At 39.9% G+C, this 20,913-nt stretch overlaps 1 protein-coding gene across 1 annotated transcript in view; it reads right to left on the reverse strand.

The window, feature by feature from the left end:
- Nucleotides 1–14,016, reverse strand: part of ATP10B (ATPase phospholipid transporting 10B (putative)) — a 144,078-nt gene extending 130,062 nt beyond the window's left edge. Inside the window, exons 1-2 of the mRNA XM_043986953.1 lie at nt 13,742–14,016; nt 11,372–11,566 (exon numbers count right to left, since the gene is read on the reverse strand). Coding sequence (XP_043842888.1) covers nt 11,372–11,566; nt 13,742–14,016 — 470 coding nt within the window. The remainder of the gene's footprint in view (nt 1–11,371; nt 11,567–13,741) is intronic.
- Nucleotides 14,017–20,913: the final 6,897 nt, after the last annotated feature.

Raw genomic sequence — 20,913 nt, forward strand, 5'->3', positions numbered from 1 at the left:
TGTTTGGCTTTCTTTTTTTAAGATCTAGCATTCTTTCTATCCTGTATCCTAGAGGGAAAAAAAGGGAGTCTGGGAATATAATGTAGTGCCTGGAAGCTGGAGTTGTTTTTAGGGGATATCCATAAACCAAGCACTCAGATGCTCAGGCCTTGAGTCTATTTCATCAAGAAACTTGCCAGGAGTCATCTTGACAGAGCCCTTTGAAAGTAATGAGACTTTGGATTTTTGCCACAAATGCAAGGAACTTATTGTCTACTTCCTTGAACAGGGGGTATAACCATTAATAATAAGCACATCTTGAACCCCAGGTCACTCAGACCAGTAATACCACACTGGGGAAAGGAATTATTTCTGTAGCTTGAGCAGACTTCCATTCCCACTTCTGCTGAACTTGGAAAAGAATTTCTGATAAGATAAAAGACCAGAAAGGCATCGTGGGAGACATACTCATGTTTCTTTAGTGTGAAGATTATGATGATAATTCCTTTTACTTGCCAATAAATCGTCTTCCCTTTGCCATCTATAAAATCATCTATTTTTGCCACTTGCCTCCTCCAAAAAGATGACCTGCTCTCATATTCTGTCTCATAAGACCAGAATTTAGTTTTGACATTTTGTTTGGGATAGTCTCAACCAACTCTGTCTCGTTCTCTTGGACTAAGTAAGAATAAGTTCTGTATATGAATCTCTATACCTGCTGTTAACTAGATTCTTAGTTCAGTCTTTCACCCATTAGAACTGTTTAAAACCAAACTACACACTGATGTCACAGAGTCCCAGAATTTGAGAATTAGAAGGGACCTTGATGGTCATCCTAGTACAACCCACATACAAAAAGAATCCCCACTACAACATAGTAGACAAGTGGCCAACCACCATTTGTTTTAGGATCACTAAGGAAGGGGAGCCCACCTCCTCCTGAGGAAGCCCTTCTAATTTTGAACAACTGTCATTATGAGGAAATGTTTTCTGGATATTAAGCCTCTGTCTGACTGTTTGCAACTTCTATCTATTCTCTCTTCCTTTTCAATAGTTGAGAACAGCCATTATGTTCCCCCTGAGTCTTCTTTGGGCCAATGATCCCCATTCCTTCAAAGGATATTTTTATGACATGGATTCTAGGCTCTTGACCATCCTGGTTGGCATTCTTTGGGCATTGTCCAGCTCTCAATGTCCTGTGATGCCCAGAATGGAACATAATACTCAGGATGAGGCCTGATGAAAACAGAATGCAGCAGAGCTATCCTTCAAGATTATAGGGACATTTTTTGGGGTCGCCCCACCACACCGATAATTCATATTACCTGGCTTTATTTTTTCAGAAGAAAATGTTGTCTATTTCTTCACCACTTGCGTTTGTGAAGCTGATTTTGTGTAACCAAGTGTAAGACTTTACATTTATCCCTAATGAATTTCATTTAATTAGATTCAGTCTAAGTCACTAATTTGTTGAGATCTTTTGGGATTCCAACTCTGTTACCTATCATGGTGGCTTTCTCTTATACAAATGTGTTAAACAGCTTAGAGCCAAACATAGATCCCCAAGACACTCCCCTGGAGGGCTTCTTGTCACAGATTTTGACTGCAGTTCATGTTATGATAGAATTGCATAATTTTTGTAGATGTGGAAGATATAATAATAATAATAAAAGCAAACATTTATGTAGTGCTTACTAGGTACCAGGCACTGTGCTAAGCACCTTACAATTATTATGTCATTTGAACCTCAGAACAACCCTATGAGATGAATACTATCATTTTTCCCATTTTACAGATGAGGAAATTGAGGCAAACAGAAGGTAAGTGACTTGCCCAGGGTCATCCAGCTAAATAAGTGTCCAAGGCTGGATTTCAGCTCAAGTTTTCTTGATGAGACCTCAGAGATCATCTAGCCCAACCTGCTCACTTTACAAAAGGACAAATTGAGGGCCAAAGATTTCAGTAGTAGTATTTGAATATCAGTCATCTTGGTTTTAAGTCTAATACTCTGTCTACTATGTTATACTTTCTTTCAGGTTTTCTGACTCCTAATTCAATGCTGGTGCTCCTTTTATTCCCTTTTAGTTCAGACTATTGTTTAAACTATAGAACACTGCTGATGAGGAAACTCTCTTAGCAATGCAAAGGGACAACTATTTTGCAATTTAGGGTCTCAGAGAATTGTCTGGGGAAGGAAGTGCATTGATTTTTCAATGTCACAAGGCCAGAATGTATCTGAAGCTGGACTTGCAGCCTCATCTTTCTGACTCTGAGACTGGCTCTTTATACCCTTAGCCAGACTGCCATTCTCCTCTTACACACTGCTGCCTCTCATGTAGACATAGTACAATATTGAAGACAAGTTAATGTAAGATCAGATTCGGGATAGAAGTGGGTTTCTAAAAGCTGTTTCCAGTTATTGTTAGTTCTTGCTGAAGAGAATTATGCCTCCTTGTTTGTGTGCCCATTAGGTCCTGTCTAAACAACTCTGATGTGAAAATTCCTGCATTGACCTCTGAAGGGGTCAACATTTACACAAAATACTTAAATGCTGAGCAAATTTCACTGAAGTTTTTTTTTTTTTAAACAATGCCATAGCAATATCTCCCCTATCTGCCACCATTTTAAATTTCAGAGCACTTCCAATATTGGCCTATCTTTTCCATAGGAGTTTTAGTCTGGCTTTCCCAATGTTGTGGATTCAACCATAATAGGTAGAACACCGGACTTGGAGTCAGGAAGACCTTAGTTCAAATCTGGTCTCAGAGACTTATTAGCTGTGTGATCCTGGCAAAGTCACTTAACCCCATTTTCCTTAGTTTCCTCATCTATAAAATGAACCAGAGAAGGAAATGGCAAACCACTCCAGTATCACTGCCAAGAAAACCCCAAATGAGGTCACAAAGAGTCAGACAAGACTGAATAATGACCCAATAACAACTGAATGACATACTCCCTCATTTTTCCAGAACAACTCTCTCACCCACCCAAAACGGAGGGTGAAGCCCATCTAGCTCCCAATGAGTTGGTTTCTTTACCTGCTATAGATGAAGCAGTGTTGATTATTGATTATCTTATCTGACTTGTATCTCCGAAGGTCCTCCCAGGCATCCTTGAGGGCAGTGACCACCAGCATGATACTGATTGGAATCAGGCCTACAGCTGGTTGAAAAGCATTGACCAATGGGACAAAATTCAGGGCTGCAATGGCCAGGAAGTAGAGGTTGGCAAATCGATGTAACTGCTCAAAGATGTTTTTGGGCAGGAAGGACAGCAAGGTGTATTTGGTTGTCTTGATTTGGTTTCTTTTGTATTGTTGATTGGGATTTTCTTTTTGGGGTCTTCCTTCAAAGGGCAGGTTAGAGACCACAATATACTTTCTTTCTTCTTTCTTCTTCTTTTTTCTTCCTTCCTTTCTCATTTCTGTCCTCTCCTGCATCTCAGGGGTCATGCCATGGCTCTTTATTTCCCCGTAAAAAAGGTTTTTTTTGAGCAGCTCCATTATTCAGCAACATGGTCCAGACATCCTTTTCTTCCTTGCTCTGGGACAGTGTTTTCTGTCTCTGTTCCCAGGCTGATAATCCAAACAGGGGATGGGGGTGGTAAATAAAGGGAGCAAAAGATCCGAATCAAGTGCAAAAGCTAGTTTAGGGAGAGGTATGTGCCCAACCTGGCTGCTTCCTTCTCCACCTGTTGAAATGCTGACGTCACCCACAAGTATCTTTGCCTTTTTACCTAGTCACCCAGACAGGTGAGATGACTCTGGGTCCTAAAGCCTACCCAGTTAGGCTCTAAGAATAAGCCATGATTCTCAAATTACAAAGAAAAGGAAATTTTTTAGGTAGGGCAGCTAGGTGGTACAACAGAGAGAGCATTAGGCTTGGAATCAGGAAGATCTGGGTTCAAATCCTGCCTCAGACACTTACTAGCTGCATGACCCTGAGCAAATTACTTAGCCTCTGTTTGCCTCAGTTCCTCATCTGTGAAATGGGGACACACTGGAGAAGGAAATGGCAAATAACTTTCTATGCTAAGAAAACCCTATGGACAATCCATGAGCTTATGAAGACTAGAGTCAGACATGGTTGAACAATAACAACAACCTTTTGGATCTGCTATTGGGTCCCAGTCAAATACCTGAAGAGATCCTGAAGTTCTTTTTTTTTTTTTCTTTTTTCAATGAGGGTTAAGTGACTTGCACTTAGCTGCCCCTCAAATTAGTTTTTGTATCTTGAATCTCTGTGCTCTATGTCCTTCTCAAATTTCATCTTAAAGCTCCCAATAATATATATATATATATATACACACATAAAACATACAAATAACTATGTCCAAACAAGATAAATACTGGAAAAACTGCGGCTAGTCTCAGAGACAAGGCACTAAAATTAAGGAAGACTGGAAGAGGTTTCTTATAGAAGGGAGGATTTTACCTGACACTTGAAGGAATCTGGGAAAGCTAAGAGGTGGAGAAGAAGAGGGGAAGAATTCCCAGTATGGAGGAAATGCCAATAAAAATGCTCATAAGGGGGTGGCTAGGTGGCACAGTGGATAAAGCACCGGCCCTGGATTCAGGAGTACCTGAGTTCAAATCCGGCCTCAGACACTTGACACTTACTAGCTGTGTGATCCTGGGCAAGTCACTTAACCCCCATTGCCCCGCAAACAAAAAAAAAATGCTCATAGTGGGGGGCAGCTAGGTGGCACAGTGGATAGAGCACTGGCCCTGGAGTCAAGAGGATCTGAGTTCAAATTTGGCCTCAGACACTTAACACTTGCTAGCTGTGTGACTCTAGACAAGTCACTTAACCCCAATTGCCTCACACAAACATAGTGTGCTGATGTATCATTTTATATAAAGAACAGACAAGGAGCTAGTGTCACTAGATCCCTAAGTATGTATGTGGGTATAAGAGGAAGGGACACATCTGTGCTCAGGTACAGGTTCAAAAGGGCTTTAAAAGCCAAACAGAAAATTTTATATTTGATCCTGATGTAATGGGGAGCCACTAGGGTTTATTGAGTAGGTGAGGGGCGAGGATAGAGAGGTAGGGAGTGTGACATGGTCTGACAGTAGATGGAGAATGATTAAAGATGACTGAGAGTAGGGATGATCTGCTGGAGAAGATGGGATGGAGTCACTTGTGCACGTAGAAAGGTTGCTTTAGCAAGAAGGGGGATCTCTTCATGTTAAAGAAACATGAAGGAAGAAATAATGGCAGAAGGTAACTGAGCCATGCAAGATGAGGAACAGGGGAGAAAAGGGAGCTCTCTGAGAACTGCCTCAATTTTTTTAAAGTGAAAAATGAGATAAACTTCTCATCTGAGAGGGTGTTGGAGGTTTGAGGAGGGATGATATGGTTTGGGAAAGCAGCTGCAGTGAATGGAATCATGAATATGTTGTTATTCAGTCGTATCTGAATTTTTGTGACCCCAAATGGGGTCACCTTAGCAAAGATACTGGAGTAGTTTGCCATTTCTTCCCCCAGCTCATTTTATAGATGAGGAAACAGGCAAATAGGGTTAAGTGACTTGCCCAGGATCAGACAGCTGGTAAGCATCTGAGACCATATTTGAACTAAGGTCTTCCTGACTGTAAGCCCCAGCCTCTATCTGCTGTGTCACCTACCTGCCATAGTGAATAGATAAAAGGATTACTTTGCCCCACTGAGGGCCCATAAACCTGCAGTGGACCCATGCCACCTTTCTTTGCATAGTCCCCAGAGGCCAGCCCAGTGTGTTTCATTGTTGTTGTTGTTGTGTTTGTCCTTTGTGCTGGAAGAGGAACAAAACAACATCACCATGTCAAGGTCAATGTACAGTGTGTTGTAAGTACTTGTAATGTCTCTAATGTACTGTGGTTGATCAGACCAACATGAGGTTGGAAGACTCTACCACAGATTGTACACAAATAGTCCGTGTGACCATTTGGGAGGGAGATGTCTCTAAATTTGTGCATCTCACATTTCTTTTGAGCTACCACAATTCAATTTTGCTCATAGAGCACAGTACCTTCTTTGATATGGGCATGCCATGCTGGGCAGTCATATGCCAGTGTCTCCCATATCTCACTATCAATACCAAAGTTCTTGAGAGTGTCCTTCTATTGCTTCTTCTTCTCACCATGTGAGCACTGGCCTTATGTGAGTTCTCTGCAAAATAGTCTTTTAGGCAAGCATTTGAACAACACGGCCAGCCCGTCTGGGTTGTGCTCTCTGTAGTACAGTTTGAATGCTTGGCAATTCTGCTTGAGGAAGGACTTCAGTGTCCTGGTACCTTATCTTGCCAGGTGATCTTCAGAATCTTCCTAAGACAATTCAAATGGAGTCAGTTCAATTTTCTGATATGGTGATAGTAAACTATCCACGTTTCACAGGCATATGAAAATGAGTTCAGCACAATGGCTCTGTAGACCTTCAGTTTGGTAGGCAGCCTAATACCTTCCCACATATTCATTAGTAGCCTACCAGACACTGAACAAGCTCTGGCCATGTGTGCATCAACCTCATCATCTGTGTGTACATTGCTGGAAAGTATACTGCAAAGGTAAGTGAACTTGTCCTCTACAATCAAAATTTCTCTTTGCTATAACCAATGGTTTCACATGTAGATGGTGTGGTGCTGGCTGGTGGGGAATTTGTTTTCTTGGTATTAACTATTAGGCCAAAATGAGCACAAGAGGTAGAGAATTAATACATACTTTATTGCATCTCAGAAGCTGCATTGAACGCACAATCATCTGCAAACAAAAAGTTGTACACTAACTTTCCCTCCACTTTAGTCTTGGCTTATAGCCTTTTCAAGTTAAATAATTTACCATCAGTGCAGTAGCTGACTTTGATGCCAATGCCATTTTTTGTTCTTGTTGAAGGCATGTGACATTGTTGAAAACATCATGCTCAAAAGCATAAGAGTAAGCAAACAGTCCTACTTCATTCCATTGGTGAGAAAGCAGAAGAACATTGTCCATTATCTACAACTCTTGAAAACATGCCATCATGAAACTGGTACCACAATACTGATGAATTTCTCTGGGCAACCAAATTTCACCATGATCTTTAACAGGTCCTCAGGTATCAAAGGTCAAGATCAACGAACATTGTGTACAGACCTCTGTTCTGCTCTCTGCATTTCTCCTGGAGTTGTCAGGCAGCTAGCACCATATAACCATGGCCCTTTCTGCAGCCAAGCTGGTTTTTGGGTAGATGACAAACTTGCAGGTGCAGGATTGGCTGATTAAGGAGGACTCTGGAAAGAAGCTTGCCAGCAATGACTAAGAGAGAGATCCTTCAGTGGTTGTCACAGAACAACCCATTTCCTTTTCCTTTATAGAGACGGACAATGGAAGCATCCTTCATCTCTTGCTAGATAACCTTCTCTTTCCATATAACCTGGAGGATTTCTGTCAGCTTTTGAATGACCAGTGGATCCTCAAGCCCTATGGATCTTTGCTGGTATAGAATCAGCACCAGATGCTTTGCCACACAAGAGGTGCTTAATGATATTCAAAACCTCTTCTCCAGTTAGAAGTTCAGCTAGAGAAGGATTGACTTCAACCTGAGGTAAATGGTCAATGGTTTCAACATTGGTTGATAATGATCTATTGAGAACTATAAGGAAACATTCAGCCCATCTCTCAAGGGTTACTACCACCCGGACTTAGAGTGTGTTGGTGTGGAATAATGTGCTCCATTATTTGGGGGAGGGCATCTTCATGGGAGAAGTGCCCCACTGTCATTTACAATGCAGCCCAGAATGTCCTACTTACCACTTCCATTAGAGTGTGCTCCAATTATTTTGTCTGAGTTTTCCATGAATTCTAGCAGTTTCTTGGCCTTTCCTGCATAATCTTTCTTGACTACAGTCATAACCATGCCAGATAAGTGGAAAATTGGGACATCATTCTTTTTAAAAAAATTCTGGCTGTACCTTTGCAAGATGCTGGATTGAGAAAACCTTCTTCACTTGTGCCTTGGAAGGAATGAGTAATTTTCCAAATACCTGGATTTTGGGACAGGCTGCTTTCCTCAGGAAGTTATCAAAAAGGGAAATTGTTCATGTTATCTAGTCTAAATTTTCCATGTTGTCATTTCTCTACTACTTTGTGGAACACTATGTACCAAGCACTGTGCTAAGTGTGAGGGATACAAAACAAATCACTAATTGCAAGAAGCTCATATTATTAAGTTAAAGACATTCCAGAATGAAATAATGAAAGCCAATATCCACCAGGGCTGCTAGTCAAATAGTGAACCAAATAGTGATCCAGAGCTGGTTTTTGACAAAATGATGAAGCAGAAAAAAAGGTGTTTTTTTTTAATAGAATATTTTTTATAGGCCTTAAACCCCAAATACCTCCATATGTGTGTATGCCTAAACAGAATGTAAGCCTGTTGAGGGTAAGACCAGTTTTGCTGTTGTATTTATGCCCCCAGCACACAGTATAGTACCTGGCCCACAGTAGAGACTTAATAAATATCCATTGCACAAGATTGAGACTTAGAAGGGATCTTAGAGATCATCTAGTTATGTCTTTCACTTTATAGAAGAGGAAACTAGGGACAAGATAGGGCAATTGATTTCATATAGGGTCATATAAATAGTTAACAGCACAGCTAATTCTCTACTCTTTCTTCACTCCCACCCACTCTTCCTCTCAAAGAACAATGAAAATTCCCCTCCGCATCTAAATCCTATGATGCTATAATTATTTTTAGAAAAGGATGCAGTAAATTCATTCACGTATGATAGAATAGGCTTGAAGCTTAGCTCTTCCTATAGTTTTTTAAATTATTATTTGTGCATATCAGTTATCTTGATGCTCCTATTTTATCATTATATAATTATCAAGACATGGTAAATATGGCTAATTCTTGAAAACTTGCCAATCAACTATTTCTGGGTTGTGAAATACATGATTAAAAAAAACCCCTCAGCATCTCTTTGGCATCAGATTCTTGGGTGAACCTGAAAGCCCCATCCCTCAGCGCTGATACTTAGAATGAATTCTGCCTCTTGTGGCCCAGGGATCTGGGGAACAGATGCCCAAGCAGATGGCTCTTGTTTCCCCACTGTGCTTTCCTGGGAAAGTAGGGGTAGAAAACAATTTTTATACATCACTTGTAAAGTCCTTTTCCAAAGCTCCTCACTCACTCTTGGGTATTTCTGAGTTTGTTTGAGGCATTTATAATGGCTCCAAGGATATATGTATGTATGTGTGTATGTGTATACATATGTATACATGTATATATATATGTGCACACACATAATTATCTATATGTCTATATCTATATTTCCAACTGGCACAGTAATTTCTTTCCTTTTCCATTGGCTGCCTCCCTGAGCTACTGCTCAGCCCCAACTCACTGAATCTGCACTGATTCTGGGACAATCATCCTAATTCCTGCCATCCTAGGGATGACCTGCCTCATACTGTAGGTGTCAGTAAGCGTCCTAAAAATCCCTAATGATTTAATTTGCCAGGTATCTCACATTGTTGGATAAATCACAGGAGATCACAGTGGATTGACAAGGCACAGAATGTTAGAGCTGAAAGGATTCTTAGAGATTATGCAGCCCAACTGCTTCATTTAAAATTTATTTTAAAGTAAATTTTTATTGATACCTTTTGTTTTTACCTTACCTAATTTCCCCCTTTATTCCTCCCTTTCCCTTTCTTCCTCCCAGAGAGCCATCCAATAAAGCAAATAATTCTTAAAAGAAAAAAAAGAGGAAGGATAGAAAAAAGGCAGCAAAACTTATTAAAATTTTTAAAAGTGATATTCCACACCCATGGACCAAACACTTCAAAAGAGAAGAGTGGGAGCATCTTCTTACATCTCTTCCTTGGGACCACGCATTGCTCTTTCAAATTTTATAAGATTTATTTTCAGTTATTTTATGCTACCACCTTCATTTTACCAATACTTATTAGCTGTGTGGCAATGGAAAAGTCACCTAACCTTTATGTGCCTCAATTTCCTTATTTGTACAATGGGGATAATAATACTTGAAGGGGGTGCTAGGTGGCACAGTGGATAAAGCACTGGACCTGGATTGAGGAGGACCTGAGTTCAAATTCTGCCTCAGACACTTGACATTTACTAGCTGTGTGACCCTGTGCAAGTCACTTAACCCTCATTGCCCTGCAAAACAAACGAACAAAAAATAATAACAAAAACCCTTTTATTACCTGTCTCACATGTACTTTGTAAACTTCAAAGCACTATATAAATATGAGAGGCAGTGCACAGTGCACAAGATTTGAGGTTGGAGGTCCTGGATTCAAATTTCACAGTTCTACAACTTACAGCTCTTACAACTCACAATTCTACAACTTTGTGACCTCGGGAAATTTACTTAACCTTTCTGGGCCTCAGGTTTCTCATGTATAAAAATGGGTATCATAATACTAGCACTACTTACCTTACAGGTTTGTTATGAAAAAAAAAGTGTTTAGTAAACCTTAAGGGGTATTATAAATGAGTTATGTATTCTTCCTCACCTTGCTTCTGATCTTTAAAAGATAGGATAGGGATGTCATGGTGATTTTGTTGGTATACAGAACTTCCAGTGAGGAGACTCTCTCTATCAATGGAATTCAGTACCTTTTTTTTGCAACTTAGAGGATTAGAGAGGTAGCTGGGGCACTGACAGGTTAAATGTTTTGCCCCCCAGGGTCACATATGCAGTATGAGTTGGAGGTGAGACTTGAACCCAAATCTTCATCTTCTTTTTTTTTTTTAAGTGAGGTAATTGGGGTTAAGTGACTTGCCCAGGGTCACACAGCTAGTAAGTGTTAAGTGTCTGAGGCAGGATTTGAACTTAGGTCCTCTGGACTTTAGGGCCAGTGCTCTATCCACTGCACCACCTAGCTGCCCCCAAACCCAAGTCTTCTTGATACTATGGATGAATTCCTAGTCATTATACTATGTTGCTTTTCAATCTTCAGACATTTAATTATAAATAAAGATACTCTAACCCTATTTTCAGTGCCTAGTACACAATAGGCACTTAATAAATGCTTGCTGAGCAAGTCCTATTTTGCTAGTAAATGTCCTTGTACTAGCATAGAGGGAGTCAGTATGGTGTATGGAAAGAACATCGGCTCAGGTCCCATCTTGAATTCTGCCTCAAACACTATGTGCATGCCATTTAATTGCTCTCAATCTCAATTTTATCATGTATAAAGAGGGATCCTTGCATTATTTACTTACTTCAGTTGCTTTGAAGAAAAGAATGATAAAAATAGGATTTGCTATTTTTATGGATGAGTTGTACATAAGAAAATTACAACACAAAAGGAAGGCAAGTCTCTTCTTTGCACAAGCAAACAAGGCTATGCAGCCCTGTTTTGAGAGGTGATAAAATAAATAGATATTATTTCTCTTACTTTTCATATATTTGAATGTTGGAGGAGTTGATCTCTTGGTCAAATCGGTACTTCTCATAGTCTTCTACACCATCTTTCACCATGATAATCAGCAGCACAAGAGCCAAAGGTAACATGGTGATTTCTCTGTGAAAGACCTCTATAGGTGGCATCCAGTTGAGAATCACCAGGAATAGGAAATAAAGATTAGCCCACCTGAAAGAGGAAAAGAGGTACTAGAACTCAAATTGGACTTGGAAGGCAAAATAAAAGTAAATTAAAACCCCTAATCAAACAAAAATTACCCAGGGAACAAAATATATTTTCTGGTTTTCTCTCATATTCTTGACTCTATACCAACAAACATGACATTCTCATAATAATAATATTAATAATTCATTTGCACAGTGCTTTAATGTCTTCAAAGTCCTTCCCTCACAACTCTGTGATATTGGTTGTGAAAGAATTATTATACAGAGGCAACAAGGTGGCCCAGTGCCACTAGAGTTGAAATGAAGACCCCAGTTCAAATCCAGCCTCAGATTCTAGCTGTGGGACCCTTTATCTGCCTCAGTTTTCTTATCCATAAAATAGAGATAATAGCACCTACCTCCCAGGGTTGTGGTGAGGATGAAATGAAATATTTGTAAAGCATTTAGAAACCTTGACATATTATATTAATATTAGCTAATATTTTATGCATTTTACATATGAGAAAGTGGAATCTCTGAGATTAAGCAGCCTCTCCATGATCATATAGTTTGTAAGGTTGGGGGGCAGCATTCAAACTCAGATCTGCTACTTCCAAGTCCTGTCCTCTATCTACTACTTAGAATTAAATCCAGAGGATTTTAGGGATAAAGGGGAACTTTAAAGCAATTATTCTTAGCCATTTTTGTCTTGGTTTCTTTTTGGCAGTTTGGTAAAGTTTACAAATACCTTCTTGGATTAATCTTCATAAGTGCTTAAAATAAAACACAGAATAACATTACAAAGGAAACCAATCATATTGAAATGTCTGAGTCATCAAAATGATTTTAAAACCCAGGTTTTTCCTGGCAAAGCAAATTTGCAAAAAAAACAAAAAAAAATGCATCATATTTTTCAAAGGGCTTTCACATATGTTATTTAATTTTTTTAAATCTTGTCATGTAGATGAGATAGGTATTTCACTGCACATTTCTCAAATGAGGAAATGGAAGCTCAAAAGGGTTAAATACAGACTTGGTGAAATGTGTCTTAACAGCTGTTCATGTTAAAGAGGCCAGTAGGTTTGGGCTAACTACAAAATTTTAGTTGACCACAAAGTTAAAAGGAGCCAAAAATGTATCATGGTTGCTCAGAGAACTAAAATAGTGACAGAATTTACAATATTCAGATGAAGGTATCTAATAGTCCTAATCACATTTTGTATTGGTTATGTCATATCTAGAGTGTTGCATCTTCTTTGGGGCATCATGGAAAGAGAGACATGGGTAAGCTAGGGTGGGCTGACTGAAGAAAGAATGATAATCCTGAGGGAGCTGGAAAATCTTGGAATGAAAAGTTGGAGTTTCCTAGGACACTTATCTAGGAAGAGATTTGATAACTATCTTCAAATACCTGAAGGATTGGCCAGTGGAAGAGAGATTAGAATCATTCTGTGATGCTCTGGAGGGCAGAACTATGAGAGGGAGTTACAGAGAGGCAGGTTTCAGTATAATATATGCAAGACCTTGCCAATACTTAGATGCCCAATAATGGAATTGCTTAGCTTGTAGAATAATGACTTCCTGTCACTGGAGGCACTCAATATGATGATAGAGGACCACTTGTTGAGGATTTCTGTATTAGGGTTTCAGACTAGCAGATTGGACTTGATTATAGTTTAAGATCTCTTTCGATTCTAAGATTCTATAATTCTATGACTGGCCTGAAGTCAGTCACATAGTTGTTTAATGACAGAAATAAGACTAATATTCATGACCCCTGATTCCTAATCCCATGTTGCTTACTCTTATTGTCTGTCCTTTAAACATTTCTAAAACTGAGCAGAATATAATGAGCTTTAAAGATGCATAAAGGAAATTCCATCTGCCCCAGTGTTGTACTGCCTCTTATTGTCACAGAATTCCTTCTTGTGTCTAAATAAAGACCCTCTTAATTCAGCTTCATCATAAACTATCCCTCTGTCGACCATGATTTAAAAAAAAATAAAGGTCAATTTCACAGGTTGTTCCTGTGTTAGCTTTGAGATCTAGCCATGCTTGTAAAATTCTTCACCCTGGTAAAACTTGAAAAGATTGGTCGGAGCTCTATTCAAAACACGTTCAGATGACCTTTGAAGTCACTTTTAGCTCTAGATCTCTGATTCCCCTGATCTTATACTACTTAAGATCAGCAGCCATGTACCTGTGAAACTGCTCGAAGAGGTTTCGGGGTAGGAAGTTGAACAAGGTATATTTGGTGGTGTGGATCCTATTGCCAGAGTAGAACTTGGAAACTTTTGCCCAGTCTTGGTGAAATATCCTGTTGTTAGGAAAAATGACCCGTTGTTGACTCAGATTGTAGCTCTGTTTCTCTTTAGCCGAGTACAGGAGTGGGGTGGATTCTGAAGGAGTCTGAGAGAACCCATCCTTAACTCGCCCTTGCCAGCGATACCAGGAGGAATCCACTGATAATGCCATCTTGACTGGTAGGTTAAGGCTGAAAGATGAATACACCACAGGAATTAAATCAGAGGGTCCTTAGGAGACTCAGATGCTACCTTGATCTTTAATGAGGGAAAAGCAAGAATTTGGCCTCTTGGAAAGACAAGTGGATAAATGCATTAGGAAGCCTGACTTCTATTCCTTTCTCTGATACTAACAAATGCATTGTGCTATAGATATATAGTGAATGATTTCACCTTCTCCATATCTGTTTCCTTTCTGTAAAATGGGGGTAATAATATCTTCCCTTGAACCCATCCTCATCAGTGCTTTTGGGACAGGACCCCTGTTAAAATGAAATGCTACTTGGGAAGGGTAGACTAGTACAAGCTTCTCTAAGTGTATCAGATACAAATGATGGGAAATTTCAATGGGATATTGGAGTTAAGAATGAGGAGCATGGGATACTTGTGAGCAGAGCTAACCCAGATGAGTACTTTAGTGGGAGGTCTTGGGTAGTCATAATGAGGAGAGGAAGAGGAGGACAGGGCACATAGGAGAAGGTTTCTGAAGGCAAACTCTGACTGTTCTACAATTTGGACCAGGGCTTGTCCTGCCTATAAACTAAGAAGACAGGTTCAAAATCAATGGGGTTATTCTTCACAGGCAAGAATTCCATGTGCCTGAGTTCCATTTATCTGCATTGTATTTAAACTTCCTGAAAATCAGATGTGGGGGATTTCTAAGAAATGAGATGAAATAGTTTTCCACTAAGAATGTATAGAAAGTACAAACCCAGAGAAAACAGTGCCTTTGTGTCAAAAAGATAATTACCTGCCTCAGGCAGAAAGAACTGTATTTAACCACAGGGGAGGGGGCACAGAGCAGATAATTCTTGGCTATAGCTATTGTTTACTTTTAACTATAGCCTCACAGCATGGTAGAGCCTACATGAACTAGCCATGTGAGGAAGATCCTGCCCTCCAGGGACTGATGGTATAGAAAGCTGATAGTCAGACTTCACACGAGACTCCCATGTTGTCTGAGGTGCTTCCTCTAGGTACTCCCAACCTATTTTATGTGATGCATTCTCCTTCTCCTCCTCTTCTTCTCTCTGTCTCTGTGTTTCTCAGAGGCAGGATTTGAATTCAGGTCCTCTGATCCTAGAGCCAGACCAGGTTGTCCTTTCTGTGTAATCTGTCTCAACTACAGAATAAGTGCCCTGTCAGCAGGGACCAGGTAGACCTTATTTTTCTATTACATGTTTCCCCAGAGTGACAGAGGCAGAGTTCTGTTCATGGTATGAATTTGGTGAATGTCACTGATCACTTGCAAGCCTGCAGCTCATTCAGAAACCAATACCCCACTTCATAAATGCAACCCTATGGCCTGTGCTCCCAAGACAAGAAAGATGGGACTCATTTAGTTGCAAAGAAAGATGTCTTGTCAGGGAAACTAAGCAGGAAAACAGGGAGCCTGGAATGTGTGGAATGGGGATTATTATTAGTTTGGGTTTTGGGGGTCAGGGTTAGGGGGTGGTTTATCTAAAGCGGGGTACATATGACCCCTTGAGGTGCCTCTAAGCTTCATGTTACTCTGATTTTATTCTTTGATGTGACATCAAATATTAACATTGAACTTATCTATTCACCTACCTATCATCACTAATTAAATTTCAGATTGCCTTGGGCTTGAAGTTGCAGTAATTGGGCACCAATTATTTTCACAGGTATCATCTTTCATTTCATTTCATTTATTTTTTTCCCTGAGACGTTGACACATCTAGGCTAACTTGCTGGGTTAATTACAGTTCTTTCTTTTTAGGACTTGTAATTCGGAATTTCAGATATTTTCTTTCCTGTCCTGAACACTTCTTAGAATGGATGTCTATTCCATCCTTTTCTTTCTTCAACTATTTCTACCAAACAGGAATTCACAATCCCTGTCTGCTGTGGCAACATTTGATCTTCACAACAACCCTGTGAGATAGATGTGTTCTCATGTTATAGATATGGAGATAGGATTTGAACCCATGTCTTTCTGATTCCAAGTCCAGTGCTCAGCCATCTCAATTTTACAGAAATCACAAACTGAGGTACAGGGATTTAAAGAATTTCTCCTTCTCCTAGTCCTATGGTTCCTCTTTTCCCTTTCCCCCCTCCGTCTCCTCTCCCATTTAGAAACTGAAGTCTCTTCTGGGGAATTCTCAGTCTTCACTGAGTTACTGTGTTACTGCTTACTATAGTTTCTGGAACTTTTTCTTCCCTTTCTTTCTGCCTCCCCTACCCCAAGGGAAGAGTCACAACCCAGGAATGAGGACCCTGTCAATTCTTCGATCTGTGTGTTTTCCTTGTTGTCATAAGACTCCTTCCACCCTGAACCACCCATAGATGGCCCGAGGAACAAATAAAGAACAGGTGGAATTCTTAACTTTGAACACCAATATGTGAGTGGAAAATCTGTCACAATTTGGCTGGCTCACAAACTAGCCTGATGGAGATTAAGAAAAAGCATATGAATACATATATACGTACTCTCTCTGTTTCTGTCTCTTTGTCTCCATCTCCTCTTTTTCCCCTCTCCAGATGTGTGTGTGTGTGTGTGTGTGTGTGTGTTGAGGGGGAGGAGGGCTTATTTATTCACTTTGAAATAGCTGATCTCAAGTAAGAGGAAGGTTTGTGAGGGGAGGGAAAAAAGGGCAGGCAATTTAAAAACAGAATATTATATATTCTCTTGTCAACAGGATTCAGAGTCTGTGAGTCTTACAGGTCATTATAGGTTCTCGCTATTGCAAAGCAATTGTTTAATTTATCTCTTAATTACTCCCTAATGTATTTCTCATGGGAGCTATTTCATCTTTTCTACTCTCCCCGAAGCCCCCTCCACGCTCCCCTGACCAACTCTCTTCCTTGCCTTTTTTTTTAGAGATGAACTCACTTTCTATTTTGTTGAGAAAAATGAAGCCACCTGACATGAACTCCAGCAAATGCCATCAAATATATCCCCAAATTTTGTTATATCTTCACTTCCTTTCACCTTCCATCCACTCTTCCTTTCTTTCAATCTCTGGGGATGAGGTGGCCCATTTCCTGCCAATGCTGTCCCCTCCATCTATGACTTTGATTGGTCTCAATCTCTTACCTGTCACCCAGGACCTAGATATATGGATTATCTATTCTCTCTCTTGCATCTTTAGTCTCTCCTCTCCCACTGGTTTCTCTTACCTCTGACTATAAACTCTCAGCTCAGTGTTCTTTTCACTACGTCAGGGCTTCTTAACTTGGGGCTCATGGACAGCTAAAGGGGCAGTAGTATATTTCAGGGGTTCTAAGAACTTGGATGGGAAAATGTTATATCTTTCTCTTAATATGTTTGGTTTCTTTTGTAATCCTATTTTATGTATTTAAAAACATTGCTCTGAGAAGTATGAAATCTTCAACAGATTAACAGAGGGGTCCATGACACAGAAATATTAAGAACCCCTGCTCTATACTATGTCGCTTTTAGCCTCATAATCCTAAGAGATTCTTCACTGCAGAATATCTGGCTTCACTGCCTCTTTCGAGAAAGGTACACAAGTCATGAGGTTGACTCCAAGTTGGTTCCATTGCAGCCATATTTGTGTAGAATCATTCACTTGGCCAAGCACTCACCTGGATGGCCCATCCCACACCCTAGGTCATGAATGGTACATTTACAGTTACTTCAAAAACCAGTTTATGACCCACCCAAACAATGAAATATTCAGACCATTCATTCCTATGTGAAAAACGAATCTAAAAACTTTTTCTCCAAACTTCTATATCCTCTTCGGATCCTACCCTCATTTCATCCCTTCCTTTTTGCTGTCAAACTTCTTCTTCTTCTTCTTTTTTTTTTTTTGGTGAGGCAATTGGGATTAAGTGACTTGCCCAGGGTCACACAGCTAGTGTCAAGTGTCTGAGACCAGATTTGAACTCAGGTCCTCCTGAATCCAGGGCCAGTGCTCTATCCACTGTGCCACCTAGCTGCTCCTTGTCAAACTTCTTAAAAGAACAGATGACAATGTCTCTACTTCCTGCTTTATTCTGCCCTCAATCCCTTGTAATCTGGCCTTTATCCCCATCACTCTACTGAAAAGGCACTTTCTAAGGTTATTAATGACTTCCTAATTTTCAGATCCAATGTCCTTTTCTTAATTGTCCTCTTTCTTAACTGCTCTGCCACATTAAATATTGTTTCATGACATCCTCTCCTTTTGGTTATTCTTTCTTTCAGTGGCTTATAGGACACCATCTTCTCTTAGCTCTCTTATTTAGCTTCTCTTTGTCGGATTCCTTTGTCAGCTTATCTTCTTCTCTTGTCCTATGTATGCATATACATATATACACGTGACATATACATGTATATATACATACACACATATGTATGCATTCCCCATGGTTTTCTTCTTGGGCTACACTTTCTCCCTTGTCAATCTTATTTCAGAGTTCCCGCCTTTACCTATACACAGACAACTTCCAAAACTATATTTCCCCATTGCCTACCAAATAGAATCCAAACTTCTTAACCTAGCATTCAAAGATGTTCATAACATGGCTCTAATCTACCTTTCTAGTCTTATATCATCCTATTCCATATCTTAACTCCACCCATTGATTCAGATAGCCACCCTCTATGATTAGGATCAATAATCTATAATTGGAAGACACTTCAGAAGTCATTTAATTCAACTCCCTTACTTTACAAATGAGGCAACTGAGGTCCATTGAGGTTGTGACTTGCCCAAGGTTTGATAGCAAGGTTTGTCTATATCTTCCTGTAAACCTTCCATATCTCTTACATCTGTTGTTTTCTTCACAGCTGCCCTGCAACCACACATATTTCCTTCACCCGTGCTTTCTAGTTTTCAAACCATATTCATTCATTCATTCATCCAACATAATAGGAATCTCCCTCTAGTTCTCTTGCCATCATGTGGGTACCAATGGAGGATGTAAGCTGTCCACCAGTCATTGAGAGCTCTTGCCATACGATCATCTTATCTTCTGTTCTGGTCATACATCTCTTTGATAGTAGGCTCTTCATGTGAACCTTTTGGCAGTCTGGTGAAGACTAAGGACTCCTCAGAAAATATTTTTAAATAATTGAAGGAAATGCTAAATTTCAGTTTGAGGTTAGTAAAACTGAAGATGTGACTTTTCCCATCCAAGGTCATAGACCCCTTGAAGTCTATCCTTGGGGGGGGGGTCTGGGGACCCCAGGTTAAAAACTCTTGCTCTGTAAGTTTCATTGAAGAACATGGATTTTTTTAAGGGCAGGGGATCTGGCTACATAGCCACATTGTGCTCCATCAATGTGGACTCTGTTGGCCCATCACTGTGCCAGGCAAATTTGTACCAGTTGTACCATGTGATTTCATTGATCTAGGGCAGTGTATACCAAAGTGAGGATTAGAGCTGACCGTAGAGGGCTGCCAATTGGTCCAAAAGGCTATGTGATCAACCAGTCAGAGAACAGGAAGCTGGGTCACATGGAGCTTGTCTATATGAAACCCCCAATAACCCATCATGAGACTAACACAAGCACACCTTTCAACTACTCTCCCTTCTGCCGCTGTGTAAGCTTCCAATTTACCCCCTTCTGGGCTAGTTGGTCCTTCAGGACAATTATTATGTAACTCCCCAGTGAAAACTCAAAGTAAGAGCTGTAACTGCTATTCAACTGCCATTAGGAAAACCCCTGAATATCCACTGGGAAAAAAATACTGATAGGGTGCTCAAAGAAAAAAATTGGAGACTACTGGTATCAGGAAGAAACAATGATGAAACTGAGTTCAAATCTGACCTCAGACACTTGACACTTACTAGCTGTGTGACCCTAGGCAAGGCACTTAACCTTCATCACCCAGCAAAAAACAAACAAAAAACTTCAAATGGGGTCATGAAGGGTCGGACATAACTGAAATAAATAACTCAAAAACAACAACTGATGTAGTCAAAAGAACATTGAACTAGAAGTTAGGAGTTGTTAGTTCAATTCCCAGCCAGACTACTTATTGACTGTAGAACCTCTGACAAGTTATCTCATCTCTGACTTTTACTGCTTTTTCCCTCTGCTAATTAATGAGGAGGTTAAACTGTATGATCTTTGAGTTCTAAGGCTGTTTATTCTATTATAGAAAAGCATAAGTCCAAGCAACCAGGATCACTGCTTTACTTGAGAAATCTGAATTTAGATCTTGGCTCTGACCCCTATGAACCGTACAACCAATGTCCAAATTACTTAAATTATCTGAAGTTCAGTTTCCTCTTCTGAAGGATGGGGATCATTATATTTGCCTTCTCTACCTCATAGGATTACAGTGAGGAAATCACTATGTTAAAAGTACTATGTAAATGTGAATTGTTATCAACATAGCATAAGATTGACATATGCAAAGAAGTTGCAATTTACTCAAGGTCACATGGGTAGAAAGTAGTAGACTCAGGATTTAAACCTGGGTTCAAATAGGGAAAAGTGTAAAGTCACACACTTGGATGAAAAAAAACCAAACCATCTTTATAGTTACATAATGCAACATGTGTTGCTAGACAACAGTTTGTATAAAAACGATCTGGGGGACTGAGTGGACTACAAGCTCAATATAAATCAACGTATGACAAAGGCATCAGACAACAAAGAGCAAGATGAAATTAGTAGGTTACAATAAGAGAGTCACTGTGTTCAGAATAAGGGAGAGGAAATCTTTCTGTATTCTGCCCTGGTCTCTACCCATCTGGAAAATTTTGCTTCATTCTGAGGCCAGATGTTAAGAAGGAAATTGATGAGCTGCACCATTTGTCCAGAGAAGGGCAATCAGAATGGTGAAGGAATTAAAAATCATGAATTACAAAGACTTATTGAAAGACTTAGGAAATTTAGTACAGGAAAGAGAAGCCTGATGGGAGATGA

Source organism: Dromiciops gliroides, chromosome 2 (genome assembly GCF_019393635.1).
Source record: "Dromiciops gliroides isolate mDroGli1 chromosome 2, mDroGli1.pri, whole genome shotgun sequence".
Taxonomy (NCBI): Eukaryota; Metazoa; Chordata; class Mammalia; order Microbiotheria; family Microbiotheriidae; genus Dromiciops; species Dromiciops gliroides.